Below are 14,278 nucleotides of genomic sequence, written 5' to 3' on the forward strand. Positions count from 1 at the left end.
AGGGAATGTGAGTGCTTACAACACTCCATGTAGAAAGAATAGTGGGCTGGGAACCCCCTGGGCTGCCCTGACTACTAGATGGGACAGACCGTGAGTGAGCTGAGGAACTCATTTCCTGATCTCTCGGCTGGAAGAGCCGCTGAACCTTGGCATGACAATTCAGAGGGAAAAAATGGCTGTCTGAATTAACTACCAAACTGACCGCCTTTAGCTGCTGTTCAGTGGTTCCGAGGGCTGAACCACAGGCCGCTGTGCGTTCTGCTCTCTGCATGATCCTCCCACGGACAGATAAAGCCACAAGGGAGTGAGCTTGGTGTGCTAGTTTAGAACCTCATTCCAGATGGACTTGTTTAGTGGATAGTCTTAGTTTGAAGGTCAGCCACTTTCTTTACAGTAAGGAACCCTTTAAGTCACCCTCAGACAGTGGTGATGTGTATGCATTAGGATTTGGTTGAATCACTCATTAGTCTGTTCTTTTTTTACCCCCTAGCTCCCATTTGATTTTACATGGAAGATGCTAAAGGACAAATTCAACGAATGTGGTAAGTGTTCGAGAAAGGCTGTCTAGGTGCTTCCTTCCATGTGCCGTGGCTTCAGCAGTCTTAGCCCACTGGTGATGCATTGGAGTCGCACAGTGAGGCTTCCACCCTAGTCTTCACAGCAGTTTTCCAGGACTCTGGAAGCCGGGTGGGGTGGGGCTCGCCATTTTCCTGCCTATTCATATATTCAGGCAGGTGGTTGAGTTTCCTGTCATGTGTCAGGCACTTATTATCTGTGTTCTCATTTCATCCTTATCTGGTTTTCTCCTTTTACAATTTTTGAAAGGAGGTAGCGTTGTCCCCATTTTATAGATGAGTCAGGCCAAGTCGCATTCCGAAGGTCACATGGCTTCTAAGTGACAAAGCAAAATAAAATGAATACCACCGAGACAAGGTCGCTTTCCACCATAGCACCCTTGGGCTGTGCCTCAAAGTGCATTTGCCCAGCAAGGTCCCATGGGAGAGGTTTTGCAGGCTCTGGGCTTGCCGTAGCTTGTGTGTGGATGAGGCTGCGGGTCTCTGATTGTGGTTTCCTGGCATACCAGGGAACTGTTCTAGAAGGCTCACTTTGTGGCCAAAAGGAAGTGAAGTTGTCTCCAGGTGAACCCCCACCCCTCACCCGCACCACTTCTGTTCTTTTCACATGTCAGGTGGGAGGCTTGCTGGGTCAAGGCTTCCTCGGTGTTCTCATTTCCTGTTTCAGTAATGGCTCAGATTTCACCATGATGGCTGCTTCTCCTGGTCCTTCTCTTGGGTCTGATTCTCTTGGGTCTGATTCTCTTGAGCCATAGCCTGCCTTCTTGCCCTCTGTCCCCACTCCTAAGTTTCCACATTGTAGTAGATACTCCTAAATGTCAGGTTGGAGCATGCAACTCCCCCTGCCCCAGATGCCTGGAGGTGGCCCTCAGCCGACAAGAGAAAATCCAAGCTCACAAGCCCCTGTACTGCTTGGTCCCTTTCTGTTTCATCTCCCTCCTTTCTCTGCACCCTGAGTTGGAAGTGCTGCTCTCCAGAAGGGCTGGCTGGCTCTGTTGAGAGCTGTTCCCAGCAAGTCTTGCTCTGGTAAACTTAAGCTGTTTCAGGACTTCCCCATGAGAAGCCCTCCAGGACATTGACCCTCCCCTCCTTCAGAGTTAATGGCTGTAGAATTGTGGGCCCCCTCACCCTGGCCGCATTGTCCTGTTCGTGGTAGTCACGGAAGTGGAGCCCTGTGTTGCTGGGGCTCTTATCCTGTGCACTTGCTTCCATGGTGCGTGACACATGGCTGGATGCTTAATCGGAGCTTGAATGAACCTGAGAAGAAACCTGCTTGTTCATTATCACGCAGCTTACATTGGACAGTGCAGAAGTGTCCATCGTATTGTGACGGCCTTGTATAAATGGGGGCGGTGTGCTGTATTGGAAACAGCCTCTAAACTTGGCCTATACAGTCAGCTTCTTGCACGCCGCCCCCCAACTCTCCTGAGTGTAAAGGCGTGCATTTAAAACTGCCAGGAAGACTTATCACGGGACCGGTCAGATTGTTATCCTGTTGGCAAAAGAATGGCGGTGGGGTCGAGGGCTGTAGTAGGTGAGTCCCAGTCAGTGTGCTCATGCGCCAGGCCTGGGGACCACACTCCCTTTTGACTCTTCATGTGAAGTTCAACAGGTGATTTGGGCTGAGTGGAGCCCAGCCTGAGGCTGCGCTCTGGTTCGCCTGATGAGTTATGGTCTCTTCTTCCCTCCCTGTGCCCAGGCCACGTGCTGTATGCCGACATCAAGATGGAGAATGGGAAGTCCAAGGGGTGCGGTGTGGTTAAGTTTGAGTCGCCAGAGGTGGCTGAGAGAGCCTGCCGGATGATGAATGGCATGAAGCTGAGTGGCCGAGAGATTGATGTTCGAATCGATAGAAATGCTTAAGCAGTTGCCTTTTTTAAACATCGATACCAGATCTCTGACTTTGTATTTTTTCTTGTTAACCATTTTAATTTGTTGGCTGGATGTATAAAGATGTTTAAAAAATTCAGTTGCTTTTTGGGGTAATTTGAATTACTTTTTTAATGACTGGGGTTCCATTTGACTGTTTGCATTGAGATTGCAATGTGCGCAATTTTTTTTGTAGTTGTGGCATCTTGTTGACATCGAATATGACTTTGATAATAAATACCAGTTCCTGAAAGCTGCTTGCTTTTGTGTGTGTGTGTTGTGGGTCCACCACCTCAGATTTGGGGAGCTGTAGTCACTCGGTCTTTGTACCTGAGGAGCTGTGACCACTAGGGGTCTCATCTCCATTCTTGCTTGTCTGTCAGCCCCGCCACTTAAGGAAAATTGTTTATGGAAACCGAGCCCTGAGTGGGTTTTAATGCCCTTGTGCTGTAATGGAGCCCTAGGCTGTTAGCAGTCAGGAAAGCTGTCCTGTGTCCCTGTGCCATTGATGAGTGGCGCAGGCCCTGCATCAGGCCCATTTCCAGGTTAGCTTTTGTCTTAAGTCTGCTCTGGCTGCTGTAGCAAAAGCACCAGAAGCGGAGTGGGTTATAAACAACACAGATTTCTCGGCCTGGAGGCTGGCAAGTCCAAGCTCAAGGTGCTGGCAGATGTCTGGTGAGAGCCTGCTTGCCTGCAGAGAGCGCCTTCTAGCAGTGACCTCACTTGGTGGGAGGTGAGGAGGGAGCTCTCTGGGGGTTACAGGGGCCCTAGTTCCATTCACAAGGGCTCTGCCCTCATGAGCTAATCTCCTCAAATTGGGCATTAGGTTTCCAGTATAGGAATTGTGGCAGGGGGTGACACAAATGTTCAGTCCATAGCAGCTTTTCTTTGCTAAAACAGACCCAGAAGGGTGCAGGTTTCTGAGCATATTTAGTCCTGTGGAGTTTCAGGCTGAACTTGATACCTGGGCACTGTCTGGGTCACCCCACCACCATCACTACCGAGAAGCGACCTCATACATAGGTCCACTTGGGCTGGACTGCTGTTTGCAGCCTGTAAGGAGCAGCAGCTGCTGCTTTGTCCTGTCTGCATGTGGAGGGCTGCAGAGTGTGGGACATGCCCTGCCCGTCCTCCCTCCATCGTGCCTGGCAGCTGACAGGTCCAATCACAGGGACTCCCACCTTGAAGTCTAGCAAGGTACCAGTTCCCTTGCCATCTTCTCCCTGCCACACTTCTTCCTGGCCTTTATCCTGAGGGATGAGACCGCGAAGGAGGGGGTTGACCCTGCAGACCCCTGAGTGTTTGATCATGGCTCCACTGTGTGCGCTGATCAGGAGGGAAAGAACAGACAAGAAACGGGGATCACTTTAAAAAGGGACTTTATGTGGTCCATGTACGTGGTCAGGCATGAACCTTGGCAATTCTGGGACGTCCAAGCTGGGATCCAGGACTCCTGGATTAGTAGGTGGCTAGGCTGGCGTATTCTCCCGGGTCCCCACGCCTTCGGGCCTATCGTCCTCTGGGGAATGGTTGGCTCTCCAGAGGGTCTGCAGAGGAAGGCTGACCTCCAGTGATCGTCTCCCCAGAAGCAGATACCAAGCAGCCCCCAGGGGAGTGGGGTGGGGCTTGTCCCTCCCAAGGCGCTGTGATCCCTTCCAGCCTGCCCAGAGCGTCTACGTACCCCAGAAGCCAACGTCGTCGTACACCTCCGTTTCCCTGGTGGGAGCACATTTGTGTCAGCAGAGGGGTCCCCAGGCCCAGTGAGCAGCCCCCCCCCCCCGCAGCAGGACAGCACTCACAGGGGTAGCAGCGCCATCCGAGGCACGTAGCCGTCTGTGGAGAGAGGGGCCGGGGGGTCAGCCGGACGTGGGGGCCCGCCGCCCCCGGCCCCCGGCCGCTTACTCACACTTGCCCTTGGTGTTCCTGCACAGCATCTCCTCCTGGTTGGTGAACTCGATCACCTCCAGGATCTCCCCGCGCCGGATCCCCAGGTGCTTGCCGCCCCCGCGACGCGTCTTGGCATTGGGGTCGATCATCATTCTGGTGTGAATCACAATCTCCCCCTCAAACTGGGGAGGGACGGACATGTTAGACCTTCGGCTGGTGCCGAGCCCCCCCACCACGAGCCCTCGCTTCTGAGGATGGAACCCGTGGGGCCTTGGTCCGCTGGGCCGAGCCCAGCCCTCCCGGGGCTCTTGCTTAGCGTGGTGTCCACACCTTGAACTTCTTCCGGAACTCCCTCTCAGCTTTCTCTGCCTTCCGGATCTGCTTCAGGACCTTCGGGTCCGTGGGCAGCAACTGTGGCTGGGGGGCCTTCTCCTTCCTGAGCTCCCCAAGGAATTGGTTGATCATGAGCAAGATGTACTCCTCAGGGGTCCCTTCCGCCGCCCTCCCAGAGCTCAGCTCCTCCTTGTTCCACCCCCCTTTGCCCTGCGGTACCTGAGTTCAAGCTCTTGTGACTTCCTGGGGGGTAGCTGGGTGGGTGGCACTTGATCTGGGGGCAGGCAGAACACCGAGTTAGGGCAGGGTCGTGCGCTTGGCCTCTCAGCCCTGGTGGCTGGGTCTCGAGTGGATCTCCTCTGTCAGCTCTCAGGATCCCGTCATTCTGGCCAGGCGCCCTCCCAACCCCTGCCCTGCCCACCTGTCCATCCTCTCCCCACGCTAGGCATGGCAGAAACTTCACATTAGTTCAACCCTCACAGCAGCCTTCTTCATGACAATATTGTCGTTCCCAGCTTGCTGCTGAGGAAATAAGGCTCTGAGAGGTAAAGTAACCTGCCCAAGGTCACCCAGCTGGTAAGTGGTAGAGAGGCAGGATTTATTTGCATGCTTTTGAGGCTATTTCACGGCTGGCACCTAGAGCAGGTTGGGTTCTGGGAACTGTAATAAAATTTGGATCAAAAATGAGGCAAAAGCATTTCCTGGAGGCAAACTAAGTCAGTCTCTGAGAAAGGGCTCATGGGGCAGGTTCTTTGACGGGCTGATGATGAGACTGGACTGGGAGGGATCACCCAGGGTGAGGCCGGCTTCCTGCCAAGTGACCAACCATGGGGTTGGCTCACAGTGAGCACCTTACGAACAGGTGAGTGAAGGTGCTAGAACCTCAGGCCCCCCCAGGTTTTGCTGTCCTCTTAATGACTCCAAGCGTCTGACATTTTGGGCCAGCACTCGCGTCAAGCAGCCCACTGAGGGGTATTTGCGTGGTGCTCTCACCCTTCAGACGCTGAGCTCGCCTCTAGCCTCCGTCTGGTGCTCAGGCAGTAGTGCCATCCAGGGTCCCACCCAGAATATTCCCTCCGGCTGCTCCCACCTCTCCCAGAGGCCACCCAGGGCAGATGGTCACCCAGCTGGAAGCAGCCTTGACATGGGCACCTCGGGGCCTCTACAAGCCACTGCAGCACAGCACGCCCCGGGCATTCCCTTCCCGGGTCCACGTCCCCAACAGTGGCCCCCAGAGCCAAGCCACACAGCCTCACTGGAGCGGAAGCAGGAGGGGCCCTGCCAGGAAGTTCTGTGCTAACAGAGGGCTGTTGCAAGCAGCCCCTGGGGAAAGCTCAGGAGAAGCAGCCACAGAGGCAGCAGACCTGGGTGGGGGGTGCTCATGGGGAGGGAGAGGTAGCATCCTAAAGACACCCCTGAGAGTTCCCCTGCAGGAGGCCCTTCAAAGCCAGGGTAGGGAAGCAGTCTGGGGGCAGAGGCCCTGGGTTCCCCTGTACCGGCTGTGTAAGCTGGGGGAGGGCACTTCTCGGGTCCTCAAGCTTGCACATCTGTAAAGGGGGCATGACGTTGCCTTGGGGGGTGAGGGGGCTGTGTAGATTCAGTAAAGTGCTTGCGTGGAACCCATCTTCGTTTTTCACGAGGTTGGTGAAGGCATTAACCCTGGAGCTGGGCTAGAGGCACCAGCCTGTTAGGCCAGCATCCTGCTCTGCAGGAGCAGAGACTTGGGAGAAGGGAGAGAAGGGTCCTTTGGAACCCCAGGACACACAGAGAGGTGCCAGGGCCACACTCTGTGTCCAGCCCATGCCTTTCTGTGTCCACCTCCAACACAACCTGTCACTGTCCCCAACTCAGGGATGGCTCCACTCTGCATCCAGGCTCAAGCCTCCAAACGGGTCTCATCAATATCAAGCTCTCACTCCCTCACCCCTGCAGAATACACCGCTAAGTCCTCTTGCCGCTTTTTATCTGATTCTTCCACTGCCCCGGCCACATCATGCCCACTGGCTGTTGGCCCCCATACTGCCCTTCCTCACACTGTCCTGCCCACGAGGAGCTGGTGTGACCTTTCTGAAAAGCCCCTCCTCCCCTCTGCTCTCCCAGGCGCTGTTGGGCCTCACACCAGCAGCATGGCAGACAATGCCCTTGCAACAGATGTTGTCCCAGGTGCCTGGTCTGGCTGGGTCCAGCCCCTCCGCCAACAAACCTCTGCCCTTGAGGCTGGATCTGGAATCATCTGAGGGTGCCACGTCATCGTACAGCTCATAGATCTTGTCCGGGTCCCTGCAAGGATACCTGAGATGAGGGCCTTTCAGCCCCATGACCTGTGCCTGTGTCCCCTCACTCCCCACACTCACTGCGCCGTGTCCTTAGGCTGTGGGGCCTGGAAGTGGACTCCAGCAGCAGAGCAGGTCCTCCGCGGAGCTGTGGAGAGATGAGGGTGGGAGGGAGGCACGCGTGGCCGGGGAGCCTCTGCCCCCTCCTTCCGGCGTCAGCCGCCCAGACCCACCTGTGGCTGCTGCTGAGTGTCTCTGGAAGCTCTCGACATCCCTGAGGCCCGGGGGCAGCGGGGGCTTGGCTGGAGGGGGTCCCAGGCTGCTGACTGGGGGTAGAGGCCTCCGCTGGGGTGGGTGTCTGGGTTTGAGGCCCAGTCTTGACCCTCCACTGTGAGTGAGAGCTCCTGACCTCTGCTGCCTGGTTCTGAACCTGGGGCTGGAGCCCTCAACGGCGGTGGGCAGTGAGCTCTCCGAAACCGAGCCAGGAAGTGGAGGCTTTCTTGAGCGATCCCCAAAGAACTCCGCCTGCAGGGGCTTTTTCGGCAGAGCGTTGGGCTCGGGCTGCGAGAACTTGCGGAAGGGCCCCTGGCCTTCTGGCTGCAGAAACTTCCTGGGGAGCAGGCTGACCTCAGGCTCTGAGGTGGTCCTGGGGAGGCCACCCAGCTCAGGCTTTGGGGGCTTCTTAGATTGCGTTTTGAATTCAGACTGCCAGGGCCTCTTGGGAAACACACAGACTTCAGGCTCCGAGGATGTCCTGGGGAGGTCAGCAGACTCAGGCTGCAGGGGCTTCTTGGGGAAGTCACTCAGCTGAGGTGGTGGGGTCTTTTTAGGAAAGGCACTGAAGTTGGGCTGTGAGGAGTGGGGGTGGGGCTCACTGGGCTCAGGCCTCTGGGGGGACATCTGAGGGACCTCTCTGAACTCGGGCTGTGGCAGGGACTTCTTAGGGAGGCCACCGACTTGAAGCTGCTGGGGCTTTCTGGGGAGCACACTGAACTCAGGCTGCGGGGCCTTCCTTGGGAAGGTACTGAACTCAGGCTTCGGGGTGGCCTCTTTGGGCTCAGGCTGCCAGGATTTCCTAGGGAATGTACTGAATTTGGGTTCTGTGGGGGAGCTGGTGGAGTTGCTGAGCTCAGGCTGCGGGGACTTCTGTGCAAGTGTACTTGGCTCGGGCTGTGAAGCCTTCTGAGGGGCCTCACCCACCTCAGGCTGTGGGGGCTTTCTGGGGGACGGAGTGGCCTCGAGCTGTGGGGGCTTCTTGAAGCGTTCACTGAACTCAGGTTTGGAGGGCTTCTTGGGTGGGTCAGTGAATTCAGGCTGCGGGGGCTTCTTGTGGAGGTCAATGAAGTCAGGCTGCGGGGGTTTCTTGGGCAGGTCAGTGAACTCACGCTGTGGGGGCTTCTTGGGCACTGCACTGAATTCGGGCTGTGGGGGCTTCTTGTGGAGATCACTGAACTCAGGCTGCGGGGGCTTCCTGGGCACGACACTGAACTCGGGCTGCGGGGGCTTCTTGCCGAGATCACTGAACTCAGGCTGCAGGGGCTTCTTGCGGAGATCACTGAACTCAGGCTGCGGGGGCTTCTTGTGGAGATCACTGAACTCAGGCTGCGGGGGCTTCTTGTGGAGATCACTGAACTCAGGCTGCGGGGGCTTCTTGTGGAGATCACTGAACTCAGGCTGCGGGGGCTTCCTGGGCATGACACTGAACTCGGGCTGCGGGGGCTTCTTGGAGTGCTCACTTAGCTCAGGCTGTGGAAACTTCTTGAGGAGTTTCTTGAACTCGGGTTTAGGGGATTTTAGAGGGAGTTCGCTGGTCTCTGGCTGAGAGGCCTGGAACTTTGCTTGAAGGCTCCGGAAGTCCTGATGGCTTCCCTAGGAGACAAAGAACCAGTCAGGCAGGGGCTGGTACACACAGGTGGTGGAGAGATGGACATGGGGACACAAGGACATGGTCACAGACACACCACTGCTTCCCTCTTATTCTTTCTCCCCTTCATCCCCTGACCCCATCCCCCATGTCCCCAGTCCCTTCTGTTCTAATACAGCGGGAATTCAACTTCTGACTGCAGCACTCACCCCCGCCGGAGGCACCATCCATTCGCTCCCTCCCTGGACTCCTGTCCACCCTCCATCTCTGGTCAGTCCCCCACAGCAGCCAGAGGAAGCCTGTAAACCCTGATTCCCCAGCCTACATCAGTTTTCTCTTAGTACCTGCCACCATGTGTCATATTTATTTCACTTATATTGGTTTTTAAATATGTGGGCAGTGACTTTGCTCATTCATTGCTATTCTCCCAGTGCCTGGTATACAGTCGGTGCTCAGTAAATATTTGTTGAAATAAATAACATACCGTGTTTCCCCGAAAAGAAGACCTATCCCGAAAATAAGCCCCAGTTAAGATCATCAGCCAGACGCATGCATTTAGTACGTTACGCCGATGTTCCAGAAGATGACATGACTATTTGAATACATGTAGATGGTTGTACATGAAAAAAATAAGACATCCCCTGAAAATAAGTCCTAATGCGTCTTTTGGAGCAAAAATTAATATAAGACCCGATCTTATTTTCGGGGAAACGGTAGAAGGCACAGTGAGGTGTACACTCAGCCACATCCAGTCGGACTGTCACAGACTCTCAGAGGTAGATGCAGAGACACTCGGGGGCCTGGGGCAGATGTGACAGTCTCTCTCAGTCACAGACAGGCTGATAGTCAGGGACGCTCAGTTGACAATGGTCACAAGGACTGGCAGGCATGCCCCCAAGCGTGGGCACTGTTAGGCACATGTAGCACGCGCCATCTGTGGTACCCGCAGTCTGTCCCAGGCACTGTGGCTACCAACCTACACCACCAGACAGGCAGATGCACAAAGTAGGACAGGCCTGCCCTGATGACAAATTCCCCAGAGGTGGCCCTGCTGCAGGCCCCTAAGCCTGGTGTTACCTGGGATCAAGGAGATGGGGAAGGAGGGAAAGGGCAGGACCACGTCCTCTTTCCCTGCCGCTGCCTCACGCTCCCATGCAGAGAATGTGAGAAAAGACTGCGATTCCTGCCTGGGGTCTGAAATGCGTCTGTGAAAAGCCTCTCTACCGGGTGAGTCAGGGCAAGGGCTCCCAGATGGCCCGCGGGGGCCCGAAGGTCACGCCAGGGTGATTGACTGGGGTGGGGGCAGGTAGCAGGTTCCTGACCCACTTTGTTCACCCACAGGAAGCCCCTGGGCTCACTCACCCTGGTCGTCTGTTACCAGGTTTCTGTTCATGCTGACCTGGGGGGAAGGGAGTTGTCTGAGCAATGCCACCTGTCCCCTTTTATAGTTGCAGTCTTAGCCTGGGCCACAGGCCCCTCGGACTGTCCTAGAGGTGTGTCCTGGCTGCTTCCCACTTCTGGACCTGTGTGTGTGTCTTTCCCATTCCCCAGATGGCTTTCCTAGCCCCTTCTCTGCTCTACTCTTGGAATATGCCCCCCAATTTTCACCCGTGGCACCTCCTGCCTCTAGCCAGTGGGGGCTCTCCCAGGGCTTGGGGACTCACTCACCATGGCTGCAGGCAGATGATGGGCCACAGAGCGAGTGGGACCTGAGCTGAGGCTGCTGCCTTCAGGAAGTGACAGTGGCTTCTGCTCCACAGGCCCCACTGGGTGGGCAGGGCAGAGGAGGAAGGAAAGGAGGCGGGGACAGCCACCGGCCTGTCCCCAGATCCTGTTGGGCATTTCTTGAGTTCCTCACCTGCCTGTTGCTGTCTCCCTGCTCTGGGCATTGGAGGGCAGCACAGTCACAACACTGTCACTGGTTTCTTGGCTCTGCTGTCCCCCTCACTCCCACCATATGCCCTGCTAACCTCGGGGCTCCAGGGGTGCCAGGCCGAGGACCTCCTGCCACCAGACGCAGGCCAAGGCCAACTCCAGCCAGGGTCTCCATGGGACAGAAGGGCATGGTCTGTTTCTCTTGGTGGGAGACCCAGGAGTCTGCTGAGTGATGGGTGAGGCCCTTCTGTGACTTACTTCACCTGCCTTCCTCATTTCAACACTTCTCTGCGGTCTGATTGCCAGCTCTGAGCAGGACTTCCCTATTGCAGGGGCAGATGTCACATGGGGCCATGGATGGCCGCAGCTGGGATGGCAGATCTGAGGTTGGGTGGGTGGGTAGTATTCAAGGCCTTGGTCCCTGAGGAGGGACGGGGTCCGAGGATACCCCAGGTTCCCAGTGGACAGAGGATGGGAGGAAAATCGAGATAGGTGGGAAACCAGAAAAGGGGGTGAAGGTAGTGGGTAAGACTAGCACCGTTAGGATGAGGCCCAGCCAGATAAGGTTCCCCAGAAGGTCAGTGACCTCGGTGCATAGATGGGAGAGTGCAGAGTCCTGATTTTCAGTTTAGCCACTCATTGGGACTGCTTGAAGCGTTTACAGAGACAAGCTCCGGAGATTCTTAGTTGGTCTGGGGTGTGGCCTGGGCCAGGGGGATGCTTAGACACTTGGGGGGTGATTCTACTGTGCAGCTAGGCTGAGAAGCACTGGTGCCCGTCGGTCCCCCTCATTCCCTGTTGTTAAAGTGGAGAGTCTGCCTTTGGTCTGGGGTAAGACCGCGTGGCTGCCACGTCCCAGGTGCTGCCGCTGCTGATCCGAGGATCACACCTGGAGTTGCAAGGACATAGACGTTTTCAGAAAGATCCAGAAGAAGGCTCTTTTGTTTTGAGGACTTAAATTCCCAGCAGGAGCCCTTCTTTTTGTGTGCCCTGCCATGAAGGCCTCAGGCTGCACAGTGGGAAATGACTGCTTGTTTGTATGTCTGCTTTAAGAGCACAGCCTGAGGATTCCGGAGCTTGTGTGCCTCCAGCCCTGCACAGACAGACATGCACCCTGAGTTACATTTCCAGATGTGGGTCCCCCTCCAAGCAAGGGCCCCAGGAAGCCAGGGATGATGTCTGGGTCCTCTCTGGGTCTCCGAGAGCAGCCACTTCAGGCTGGTGACAGGCTGACTGACCGTCCCAGTGTTTGGTAAATGAGGGGGAACACAGAATGAAAGAACGAGGGATGACTGCTTGCCCAGAGCGTACAGCCTTTGCTCAGTTAAGGTAAGCTAAAGGACTGAAATGAGTGACTCCAGCCAGGCTCCAGGCAAGCCACTCATTGTGGAAACCCAGAGCCAGGAACTCGGAGTTCGGAGAGTCCCTCCAGGGTGGAGAGCCTGCCAGCAAGGCCCCCATGGGGGCATGTGCCCCTCCACTCCCCTTTGTGTGTTTGGCACCTTCCCAGACAGGCCGTGAACACGGACAGCGCTGCACTAGGAGCTGCAGTACCAGAAACCATGAGAAGTGACAGCAGGCCAGGGTCTGCCTTGGTGACTTGAGGGTGTCTGTGTGTGTGTGTGTGTGTGTGTGTGTGTGTGTGTGTGTGGCGGGGGGGAGGTTCGTTGGGGCGAGTGTGTGGAACTGTGTGGGTCAGGGAGGGGGCCCGCCGGGATTTCCATCGCGTGTGGGAAGCCGCAGCTGGCGCGCGGGATCCCAGCGCAAGAGCCGTGGGCCGTGCACTCGACTGCTCTAATCCCGGGGGTAGGTCTGGGGCGGAGTGTCAGCGACCGGGGCAGCCACGTGTGGTCTGAGCGCCCTGAGGACTCAGCACGGGGGCGGCTGATCCCAGGGCCACCGCCCGCGCGTGAAGTCCGGAGCCAGGGATGGGGAGCTCGGACCCGCGTCAGGAGCTTTCACCTCCCCTCTCCCAGCCCTGGGTGAGGGTAACCCGGCCGGCACTCGCCAGTGATGGAGCTGGTGCCGGACAACTGCCAGGTGGACGGCCCCCTGGCCGGCCTCACGTGGACTTAAGCCGCCTGGACACGCTCCGCCCGTTCCACATGAACCTGGTCTCTGGACCATCTGCCCGGGTTGGGGCAGCTGTGCGCGCCCCTCCTTCTCCCTCAGACGCTCCTGGGCGCCCTCTGCTGGGCAGGCCGGGGCCCTCCGAGGACTCGGCTTGCCGGCCTCCTTAAGTTGGGGTTGTGGGGGGAACCTCTGTGGGGTTATAGCTTCGCCAGAGGGAGGGCAGGAGCTGCGGGAGCCTGGAAAGGACACTGGGAGCAGTAATGCTTCCCAAGCGCGCAGACAAGGCTGGATGTGAGTTGGGAGGGGATGAGGGAGGCGGTAGTTTCTGGCGCGAACAGGGTGCCGAGGACAGGTAGTGATCTCGCTCCGTAGGCCTCAGGGCAGAGTTCCAGGTGGCTCCAGAGGGCAGTGGGGGCTTTGGGCCCTTTCTACTCATGGGAGGGGTGGTCGCATCTACATGGGTGATGAGGTAGGGCTGTATCTGGACCAAGATGTTGACTCTGGGTCTCTCTGGAAAGGTCCTGACAGACTGGGAAGTGGCATCACCTGGATTTGCGGGTGGCTGAATGAGGGACTTAATGGGGAAGAAGAGTCCTAGGAGTTGGGGGAACCTGGGATCCTCGAGATGGGTTGGGGACCTGGGGGAAGGGGACCACTAAGCCTTGTCCCTGGAGATCCAGGAAAGCCTGGGACTAGGGCCGGATTCCCCAGGGACAGCTAGTGGCCTTGGGAAAAGGGAAGAGTGCCCTTGGGGCCCAGCGGCCTGGGTTTTCTCCTGGGTGGTAACTGCCCACCTTCCAGGGTGGTGTGGAATCAGCTAGTGACTTAGAACTGTCGAGTACCCTCATAACCTCGTCTTCTCTATCTAAAATAAGTCCCTTGACCCTGCCCACCTCCTCCCCAGGTTCTTGAGAAGGTCCAGGAAGCCATGGGGATGTGAATCATTTGCAACATTTTCCAAGCCCCTCCCAGCCCCCCTTTGAATCCTCACAAGGACTCCAAGGGTGGGCATCATGACACCCACTTTAAGGACTAGGAAAGTGAGATGCAGAAAGGCCGAATCTTCCCCAGCGTCACAGTCATGGTTCCAGGGCTTCTGGCTGAGAGGGGGAGCTCAGGAGGTCCTTGGAGCCCCACCCCCTGATGGCCCATGTGGCCCCACAGCTGGTACTGAGTGACAACCACCTTAGCAAGGGGCTGGACATGCTCCCGCTCAGGTGCTTGCTCATAGGATGTCTGTGTTGGAGGAAGGGGAGGGGAAAGGGAGGTTCAAATTGGGCCTTGTGGGCTACTAGGAGAACAGGATCTTCATCCATATTTGTGGGGATGCCACAACTGAAGGGTTGTGGGAAACCACTGAAGGGTACTACGCCGGGGAGGGGCACCATCAGAAGAGACCCATTTCTCGGGGTGTTCACACTGGGAGGAAGGGCAGGAGGGATTGCTCTGAGTTCCCAAGGAAGGGGAGAGGGTTGAGGCCTGGGTTAGAGGACCCCGGGGCCGGAAGGGAGCAAGATGCAGGAGGTCAG

General features: G+C 56.8%; 2 protein-coding genes across 17 annotated transcripts in view; one reads left to right on the forward strand and one right to left on the reverse strand.

Annotated features, from left to right (window-relative positions):
• Positions 1–2,701, forward strand: part of HNRNPM (heterogeneous nuclear ribonucleoprotein M) — a 154,539-nt gene extending 151,838 nt beyond the window's left edge. For 14 of the 16 annotated variants that reach the window (XM_081076070.1, XM_081076077.1, XM_081076071.1 and 11 more), the window contains 2 exons: positions 491–542; positions 2,275–2,697. In XM_081076070.1, coding sequence (XP_080932196.1) covers positions 491–542; positions 2,275–2,438 — 216 coding nt within the window. In that variant the 3' untranslated portion in view covers positions 2,439–2,697. Of the gene's footprint in view, positions 1–490; positions 543–2,274 lie in introns of all 16 variants that reach the window. The other 2 variants (XM_081076074.1, XM_081076075.1) reach the window with 1 other exon arrangement.
• A 1,106-nt stretch (positions 2,702–3,807) lies between these two features.
• PRAM1 (PML-RARA regulated adaptor molecule 1) lies at positions 3,808–10,866 on the reverse strand (the record flags this gene model as incomplete). The annotated part of the gene is made up of 12 exons (XM_081077398.1): positions 3,808–3,991; positions 4,126–4,160; positions 4,244–4,277; positions 4,351–4,513; positions 4,662–4,767; positions 4,884–4,938; positions 6,868–6,944; positions 7,019–7,085; positions 7,171–8,806; positions 10,470–10,567; positions 10,660–10,682; positions 10,772–10,866. The coding sequence occupies 12 exons, from the start codon at positions 10,864–10,866 to the stop codon at positions 3,954–3,956; spliced, it is 2,427 nt and encodes an 808-aa protein (XP_080933524.1). The 3' UTR covers positions 3,808–3,953.
• Between the last annotated feature and the right edge of the window lie 3,412 nt (positions 10,867–14,278).

This window comes from Rhinolophus hipposideros (assembly GCF_964194185.1).
Source record: "Rhinolophus hipposideros genome assembly, chromosome: 16".
NCBI lineage: Eukaryota > Metazoa > Chordata > Mammalia > Chiroptera > Rhinolophidae > Rhinolophus > Rhinolophus hipposideros.